At 47.1% G+C, this 9658-nt stretch overlaps 1 protein-coding gene across 2 annotated transcripts; it reads left to right on the plus strand.

Moving 5' to 3' along the window:
• The first annotated feature begins 482 nt into the window (after positions 1 to 482).
• Positions 483 to 9374, plus strand: LOC122391844. 2 transcript variants are annotated; one of them, XM_043386145.1, is made up of 7 exons: positions 483 to 537; positions 2160 to 2328; positions 4327 to 4403; positions 4926 to 5068; positions 6830 to 6947; positions 7767 to 7848; positions 8326 to 9374. In XM_043386145.1, exons 2-7 carry the CDS (start codon positions 2193 to 2195, stop codon positions 8577 to 8579), a joined length of 810 nt encoding a protein of 269 aa, XP_043242080.1. In that variant the 5' UTR covers positions 483 to 537; positions 2160 to 2192; the 3' UTR covers positions 8580 to 9374. The 2 variants fall into 2 exon arrangements, with proteins under 2 accessions (XP_043242080.1, XP_043242081.1); XM_043386146.1 differs by having other exon boundaries at positions 489 to 506.
• Positions 9375 to 9658: the final 284 nt, after the last annotated feature.

Below are 9658 nucleotides of genomic sequence, written 5' to 3' on the forward strand. Positions count from 1 at the left end.
CAACCAACAGTTTCAAAAATAACTTTGATAAGCTGCGCTGGGCCACAGTTTCCTCAACCTGATCCGAAAGTCTTGTCATGATGTGAGCACCAAACAGACCTGGTCTGACACCAGCTCACGAGACTAAACCTAAACCTAAACCTAAACCTAATTTCCTTGTTTTCACATGCTGCACAAAATGTTTTTTCTTCCACGTTTCTTCTGTCATTGTAAAAAAACAATAGGTATCATAATTGCTTCACTTCTTCTTTATATTCCAAGTATTGCTGCTGCAATTAATCACGTCTCCCGTTAGTAAACCATTGCCCTTGCATTGCCCTATGGCCGCCAAAGTAAATAAGTGGAATGCGCCAGAAATTGTCAAAATTGCGCCAAAATAGCAAACTAAGATGAGAAAAAATAACCGCACCCGATTTGGAGGAATCTGGAGGATTTTTGTAACTGATCTGGAGGATTACAGCCTTCTCCATCTGGCAGCACTGCTTGCAAGGCCCTATATATATATTGTGAACACTCGCCTTCGCTTTACGACGATCGGTTGGGCTCGCATTTTTTCATATTTTAAGCATTGTGTAATGTATTGTAACATGTTATACTTTTATAATTATGCCCTTACTTTGTTGAGTATCCATGACAGGTTGGATGATGATGTAAATAATAAACCAAATTATTACAAATGCATTCAAATATATTCGAAAAGACACACAAAGCTTTCGGTTCATGGCACAGTGATCAAGGTTCCATGAACCGAAAGCTTTGTGCGTCTTTTCGAATATATTTGAATGCATTTGTAATAATTTGGTTTATTATTTACATCATCATCCAACCATTACCGTCATTCGGGGTGACTTTGTAAAACTTTTGCTATTTTCTTCAATGCAGGGGAGATCTGAAAAGATATTTTGAACCAGGGTTTGTTCTAAGATACCAAATGGGGAATTCTGTGCATGATGGTGTATATCTGAATATTTAAAATTACTCCCTTATATTTTATTTTTTTGGTTAAAAAATTATCATTGTCACACCAAGGTCGGGGTGACTATGATACCCCTCATTATTTGCATTGTAAATGAGTTGACTGGTCAAACAAGCACAGCAATGGGGGTGTCTATGATAGGTCTGTTTGTTTTAAAAAAAGCATTTTGCACCAATGCAAACTTGATGTCTTTTTTCTTCAAAACATAAAGTGATCACAATTCACCCACTTTCGGACGCATGTGGTCACAAAACACTTAAAAATAACACTTTAAAAATGTCAAACTGTAACTTTTGTGGGCAAGCACAACTGGCAAGGAGCCAAACATGTCACAAATGGTCACATCTTCACGTCTTGTGTGGTTTTCCTTCTCACCAGGTACAATCACAGTACTCTTCCACGACTGCGGTAGCATCGTTCATTTCACTTTGAATGCATGACACATGGTACCATTTCTGGCAGTTTTCACACCCTTCCCACTTGATGTTCTTGTCCCCTGTGGCTCCAGGGGGGTTCCACCTCTCACAGATACTACACTTTTCCTCCTCCCCTGAGTCTGGCTCCTCTGCTGACTCTTTTCAATTTCTTGCTCAGCGAAGCTTCGCTTCTTTGGTTTTGTCCCTTGCCTTGTCCTTTTCTTGTGTCCCAGACCCTGATGGCTTGAGGTGCTGTGCCTGTACTACCATCCCTGCAAGAGCAGAGATCCTTTGCCCCCTTTTCCTGTGGTTCTGTGGTTTTCCTGTGGGCTATCATAGTCACTGGGGGCATTATGATAGTCACCGCGACGATCTAAGTCACCCCGAATGACGGTATGCCCTTACTGTTTCTTTCTTCAAAATTGACCATTGTAAATAAATGGCATTTATGATTCGGATTATTCTCATTGTCATACCATACATAATCTTGCTAGTTGCTGATAAATGTAACATGATGATCAATTTGATCAATTTGTGCTTGTGTTTTTTTTTTTTTAAGAATTTAGTCCGAATGGTTGAATGGGTGGATTTGAGGAATCAGAGCCCGCACTAAGCATAGCTTGTTGTGCTGACCCTGACCCCACCACCCGATCGCGCAATTCCAGTTGTATGGCAGAATTTTGTCCGAACGTTTAACGTGCCCTCACGACTGGACACGGTCCCCTCCGTGTGTTGGGTTGGTGTCATTGTTTTACCACCTTCCACAGCACCATAAGCAGAAACAACCAGCTTATCCAGCCATGGAACAGGAGGGGATGTCTGCCGCCGAGAGACGTCGGGCGGCGAGGCAGCGGAAAATCCTGGAGAACGCAGATAGCAGGATGAACAGGCTCTACGGGAGGCCAGACGCAGCAGTGGCTCCAGCTGAACAGAGGGGTCAGTGTGATGTGGGCTGGGTGGAACTGACTGTTATTTGGGAGAACTAGCTGTTATCTCTGTATTCCATTTGGGAGATTGGCCTCGCTATATAGATTATGCATAGGTATGATGCGCCTATGTAATGCCATTAGCATTGCTTGTATTGGATTAGTCTACCTAAGCGCTGTTCGGCAGCCGGCTATTTTGTGTGCAGGGTATGACGTATTTCGCGAGCCGACGTCACAGGCGGTGACGTCGGCTCGCGCGCGAGCCGAGCGCCAACGACAAACTAACGGGAACCCTCGGACACCCTCGGGGCATAAACCTCGGAGTAGCATATTGAGCGAGTCTTATAAAGAAAATTCATATATTTTCGTTTCTCAAATGATAATCAGGGTGTCTCTTACCTTTTTACATATGATTTAGGCTTACCTAACACTTCAGTTGCCAAATATCTGCAATTTATTCAAGCGAAGGTATTTTCAGTAAATATCAATGGTATAGACCGAAATCTTTTGAATAAAAACTCCAACCAATAGAAATAAAAATAACTTAATTTATTCCAACCATTTCCTCCAAATAAACAACATAAAAACTCACCTTTACACACATCATTCATAATAAAGCATACTAACACGCCACTTTTGACTATTGCGGCGTCGAGTGGCGCGCTGCTAGCGCTCTTTTTCGATCGCAGAGACCCTGCACGCGCGCGAGCACACTACGTCACGTCCGGGGGGCACAGGTACATGAAAAATCGCAGTGACGTAACACTTTTCTCGCTTCTCGTTGGTCAATAGCCCGTTGCCGGGGTAACGTGCACGTATGTGAGCGCGGGCAAGAGTACTAGGCCGCCGATCAGGGCTCTAGTCAAAGTATTTTTATGAATTCAGTTTTAACCCTCGCCCATGTAGGGGGGGGGGTGGTGCAACCCCCCCCCCCCTGAGGCTTTTCGGAAATAGTGCAAAAACGGCGGCGCGCAGCGCCGCCAAATTTTGGTTACCTTATGGGGCAAACCTTGCGCATCTTTTGATAAAAAAAAATTGACCGGGTCATGTCAGGTCACGGAGTTATGACGTCACAAAGGGAACAGCCTCCGGCCGGATTTTCACAAACTGAGTGCCAACGCCCGAGGTTTCCTGCCGGTGGTACGGACATCGGTTGATGGATCGTGATGAAACTTCTCATGCATGTTGGGGCAAGTATTGGCTATCATATGGTATAAGAAACTTGACCGGGTCAGGTCAGGTCACGGAGCTATGACGTCACAAGAGGAACAGCGTCCGGTACTATTTTTGAAAAGCGCCCGAACCACTATTTTGCTAATTCTTGTCACCTCAATGGGAATATGCAGCAATATTAGCTTCTATAGGGAGCAAATGGACCTCCCAAATCCAAAAATACAATCAGATTTCAAAAATTTACATTTTGATTTTTCGAATTTCTGCCGCCGACTGACCTTGCCGACTTCCGGCGCTCCCAACGCGCCATTTTTAGAGCTAGGGAAACGAAATACATACCAAACGATAGAGAATTGATCAAGGAACACGATAGTGAAGGTTTCAAGGCGATATCTCTCACCGTTTTGCCGCAATCGCCGCGGAAAGTTGAAAAAGGTCTATTTTTCCGAAAATTTGACCTTTGACCGGTCAAAAGTAGGTCAAATGTTGACCTAGGACCAAAAAATATACCACCAATCGCGAGATCTCGGCGAGAGCAATCCGTTGGTCTTTTCCGCTAAGCTCTATGACGCTCCGTTTTCAAACGCCAAGGGGGGGGGTCGCACCAACCCCCCCCCCCCTGCATGGGCGAAGGTGGCAGATCGCCGTTTACGGGCGAGGGTTAATCTATTCATATGCAGTGCTAATCACTCAGACCAATGCTTGGGACTAGACGTGCATGTATTCAAACAAACCAAAATGCTTGTATTATAAAATTTGTGTAGGTCTATTCATGCTTTACATGCAGTGGTGATTTGATAAGACTTTTTGGTGATAAGTGCCTGCAATGTTTCAGATGCCAGCTCGTCTCCGTCAGCTCCGGCCTCCGCGTTTGATCCGTGCCCAGACCCGCCAGATCAGTCAATTCACGAGGTAAGTACCTCCCGCGTTTTCCCAGCAATTGTGACAACCAGCCCGCAGCCTGTGACTGGTCTTGGCAAGAGCTCAAAATACTTTCTTTTTTTTAGGAATTAGGACATTGCCATATTTCTTTATTCTGGAACTTGAGTGCAGCAAGTCTGCCATGCTGCTGTATTTTGATAAGTTGGGTATTGGTAACACTGCCATTTGCTTACTGTGCTATAATTAGAATATGTAATATGTATGTATCACTGCTGACAAATGGTTGCTGTAGAAGGTTAACCATTTTATCTTGTAGATATCACCATTGTTTGTTCTCTCTGTATCTCGCCCTTCAGCTATGCCTTCATAGCCTGTTGGGCTGGTCACGTATCTCTGATAAAACATGCATCCATTCCATTCCAGTAGAAGTGATATTTCTCCATGTTTAACCATTACCTACCTCCGCTGCAGGTTCTGACCCGATCTCGCCCTCCGACTCCATTGTCAGGTTCTGACCCGATCTCGCCCCCCCCCCCCCACCTCCATTGTCAGGTTCTGACTCGATCTCGCCCCCCGACTATGCCCGGCTGGCCGACCGGGCTGGGTCCAGCGCCGAACATGGAGGACCTCTTCAGACAGATGAACGGAGGAGGGCAGAGTGGCGAGGGACAGGGAGGAGGAGCGGGAGAGATGGGGTGAGTGGGGGAGAGGGAGAGGGGGGTAACTTGGGGAGAAGGGAGAGGAGTTAAAATGGGGAGAGAGGGGAGAGGAGTTAAAATGGGGAGAGGTCAGAATGGATACAGGGGTAGGCAGTGTCCCACTCCCAAAATTTGTAGATGTGGGTGGGAAACGAGTAACGACATCCAAATGAAAATTATTTTCCACTATCACCTCCAGTTTTCAAGCCTAATTTTCCACTCCCAATTCCACCGAGAAGGAGCAATTGCGTGAATGGTTGTTTTGCATCTGTCACAATCATGGGTGGAGAACCTGCCCCGGCCACCCCGGCCGTGGCCGGGGTAACTTTCAGCCTACCCCGGCGCGGCCGGGGTAACTTTTCCACTCTTGTAAATCCTAGAAGCTGTCTCGAAACGAGAAAAGAAAACTCGTTCTTCAAATGTTCACTGCCATGGGCGTAATATTGCAAATCAGGTAACTAACTATTTGCTTAACATACCATAATCTCCAACCCCAGGACCCGCGTGTGGTCGCCAATGCCAAGAATGCTCTCAAATCGGATTCAGTTTCGAAAATTTGGCGCGTTTTCGGCGCACTTTTTCTGAAACAATGCTTGACCTCGCTGCCTTCGACTGGCCTGCCAGTGCCAAAGACCGCAACCATACCTGTTTATAATAGCGTACTCGTCAGGATGCTCATAAACACCGAGCGTCCGTTGCTCGCTTCGAAATCGGACTGTTGTAACCGGGACGCATACTCTTGCCACGCGGACTCCAACGCTCTACCGACTGAGCTGCGAGACCGGGACCAGTCGATATTCCTGGATCGACTCCCTGTTTGTTTTATAGGAGGTTGAGCTGCCCAGCATTGAAGAAGGCTGCGTAAGGGGTTTGCTTATGATGACTGTTGACAACAATGTGAGCATATCGTCTTTCCGACAATTGGTCGCCGGCCGGGGTAACTTTTTCAAACATTCTTCACCCATGGTCACAATTGTAGATGTATTTGATCATTTTCCCACTCTTTTTGGGCCTTACCTGACCGACAATTTTTCACACTATCCTTTTTTTGGTCAGCAATTTTCCCCTCTGACACCCAAGCAAAAATATGATTTTGGGACACTGGGGGTAGGTCATATTTGAGGAGGGGTAGGGAGGTCAGATTGGATACAGGGGTAGGAATAAGATTGTGGATAGAGATTTTAGATCAGAGAGAGGGAAGGGTTATTGGAAAGAGGAAGAGCGACCAGACAAGAAAGAGGGGAAGAGTCAGGCTAGGAAATATGCTTTATGAATCGCTTGACCAATTACAAAACATTCCACATAAACGCAAAACACTCGACAAAGTTGAAAACACTGCGTAATCTACAACACTTGGCAAAACCACGCAAAACTTCGAACACTTGACGCACCGATTTATGCCAACCATCTAAACAAGACGCACATGCTGGTGTAAATACGTTTGAAACGTCTGTTAACACCCACCCCTCCATGTCTTCCTAAACTATTGTGACACTGAAACCCCTCCTCTGTGCGTTTTCCAGTCCGGAGCCGTCACTATAATTGGGAGACGTCGTATCTAGCTGTCTCCATGTCTCCCCAAACTATCGTGACACCTGAAACCTCTCCTGTGTGTGTTTTCCAGTGCGGAGCCATCTCTATGGTGGGGTCGATGGGACAAATACCATAACTACCATATACCACACAAGGTCTCTAGGTGTCTCCATGTCTCCCCAAACTATCATGACATCTGAGACCCCTCTTGTGTGCGTTTTCCAGTGCGGAGCCATCTCTATGGTGGGGTCGATGGGACAAATACCGGTGGATCGTCATAGCACTAACTGCGCTGTTCACACGACTGGCGCTGCTACTGGGAGTTGGCACGACGGTAACTCAGGTGAGAATGGGCTGAGAATGGTGGCAGTAGCTGCGGAACACCCTCAATAGGTGGGAGGGGGGGGGGGGGGGGGGCACTGCCGACTTTTGGTCCCATTCTTTCCATGTAACGCCTATAGGGCTAAATATGTTAAAATGCCAAAATCAAAGGGAGGCACGGTGCCCCGATGCCCTCCCCGGTCCGCCGCCTATGAATGGTGGTGAGAGTCTTGGTGAGAACTGTTGGGTGAGTATGGGGTGAGAATGGTGTTGAGAACCGCTGAGGGAGAGTGTTAATGACAACGGGGTGAGAAGGAGGGGATAGGAAAGGAAAATGGTCTCGATAGACATGTGTAATAGGACATGGATCTAGGGACTGCTGGGAGTTGATAATAACGTGAGATAAGAAAACGGATAAGAGCGTTCGGAAGAAAGACAGGGTGGAGACTTCCATTTCGCGTCTAGCTAGACGCGTCTAAGTCTTAGACACGTCTTGCTGGACGGCGGCTGTATCTATCTGACGACAGCTAACTTGAGACGCTTCTAGCTTGGAAGTCTCCGTCCAACAGTTAGACGCCAAGGTAGACGCCAACTTAGACGTCTGCTCAGTTGGACGCCAGTTGGACGCCAGTGGAAGTCTCCACCCTGTGTCTGGTTAATATGGGTGCTGTGAGAGATTAGCTCATTGACGTGTGGATGTGGTTGTGCATTTGTGTGTATTTAGGTATACACATAAGAGAAGCTGAGCAAGCAATAAACATGCGCAAAAAGGGAGTATGATTTCCACCCTGTTTCATCTTTAACTCTATCCGCCTCTGACCACATCTGCTCTCTCTTCCAGAACGTCCTAGTGCCGTTTTTCGTGCTGGAGACGACGGTATACGTGATACGACTGTGGTCCGTGCCGCTCAGATCAAACATGGGTAAGTTGAGTCTGGTCTAGCTTGGTGTTGTTTAGTTTATTTAACCGCGGTTCAATAAAAAAAGGCATGGGATATTGCGAGAGTGTTCTCAGGGTACTGATATACAAAATGGTATACAAGCTTGTATATTTTTTTATTTTCTGGAAGTGACTCAGCACAGTGAAAGTGAAGTGACACCTGACTGCGATTTCCGGTACAAATTTGTGATCTTTATCATTGTATTTGCTCATCATTGCTTGATTGTTTCTTGATTACAGAAAGTTTTTCATACGAAGCTTCGATAAATCTCATTCACTGACTTGACTTCTTAGTTCTTGACTTGCTCTGCCCTGCCCTGCCTTGCCACGCTCCACCCTATCCCGCCCTACGGCTACGGCCGTAGGGCCCTATCCCTGCCCTGCCCTGCCCTGTCCTGTCCTGACCTGACCTGACCTGACCTGACCTGACCTGACCTGACCTGACCCTTCTCTCCCTCAGGTCTTCTGGGCACAGCGTTAATGCTTTGCGGCGTTTCCCCTCGAACTCTGGACCTATGGGGACGTTACATCACCTTTCTCAGCCAAGCCTGGAGCGATTTCATGGTTTACATGTTCGTTCTCGTGTTGGCATTCAGCTACGGTGGCGAAGCCCTGGCGGCAGAAGATGGAACCTCAACTTCGGATGATGGTTCAAAGGCAGCGCCACCACCGCCTACTACGCCAGTGCCCGATGACGTGAATTTCGAGTTCTGATATCGCGTACGAAACATGTTGTGATTTTTCGCCTAGGGCTGTGTCATATGACAGATTATGTATCTTGGACACTGTTAAGACACGCAGAGGCTACTGAGGCTATGCCGGGGCTAAGTTTAGTTTTGAGTTTGTTATATTTAGATGAGTGCTGTCATTGGGATTTGTGAAGATGGTCGTATAAGCGTTGCGTTAGACACCTTATCTGTTTTAGGGTCTGTGAAGTATATTTGGTACCAGAGGCATGCTTCTGTCGTTACTTTACCTGCCTTTTTTCTAGCATATCTTGAGTCCTTCCCATCGTACCAACTCGTCCTAGCTTTTTTCCAAGAAGCTTTTTTGTGGAGTTATTTCCGGCATTCATCGTTGTATGCAAATTGTCAAACGCGGTGGCGATGAAGTGAATGAAGGTTGTGCTTGAGGTGATCTGATGACAATAACTATTTCATCTCTTCACCAAAAACTGGCGCCTGTAACCAAGCATAAGACCCGTGTGTACTCCGGCTCAGCGCTGTGAGATGTTACCGCATGTGGTGCCGCCCTGGTGGCGAATACTCGAACTGAAAGTCGTTTGAAGGTTACGAGATGTCGCTGCCCACCGATGTCTGCTCGCTCAGCCGTTGTACAATGTCATCCATCACATGTCAACGGATCAAAGCATTCGTTTATCGCATCTTGTAATCCGTGACTTGTAAGTGGCGTGAACATCTTTGGGTATGCTGCTGCAGCCACTGTGGTCATAACTGACCGTCATAACAATAATTCTTCGATCTTTTTGAAAATACAGTTCTGACATGAGGGTGATGTGACGTTACATAGAGTTGGGGCTGGGGTGGGGGCGTAAAGAAAGTAAGAATATGTGGCTGGAGCCCGCAGGGGCTGTGGCTCACACTTGCCGTTGGGGGGGGGGGGGCAACTTGGTAAAGAGGCCCCTGCCGACCCTCGGGGGGGGATGTGCTGGCTCTAACCGACGCCGGTTCGGTGTTAGACTCCAATCGCGCCGTGCCGGAGGGGGTGTCTGACCCCCCCCCCCCCTCTAGCTCGGCTCCTGAGCCACGAAGCAACACGCGGTAGACGGCATT

This window comes from Amphibalanus amphitrite, unplaced genomic scaffold (assembly GCF_019059575.1).
Source record: "Amphibalanus amphitrite isolate SeventyFive unplaced genomic scaffold, NRLGWU_Aamphi_draft 000457F_arrow, whole genome shotgun sequence".
Classification (NCBI taxonomy): Eukaryota; Metazoa; Arthropoda; class Thecostraca; order Balanomorpha; family Balanidae; genus Amphibalanus; species Amphibalanus amphitrite.

Bases quoted from the DNA above. Each gene is read 5' to 3' on its own strand.
- LOC122391844 (XM_043386145.1), top strand. From the start codon at position 2,193: ATGGAACAGGAGGGGATGTCTGCCGCCGAGAGACGTCGGGCGGCGAGG. The intron at 6,948-7,766 runs GTGAGAATGGGC...TCTCTCTTCCAG, and splicing joins TTGGCACGACGGTAACTCAG to AACGTCCTAGTGCCGTTTTT. The intron at 7,849-8,325 runs GTAAGTTGAGTC...TCTCTCCCTCAG, and splicing joins GCCGCTCAGATCAAACATGG to GTCTTCTGGGCACAGCGTTA.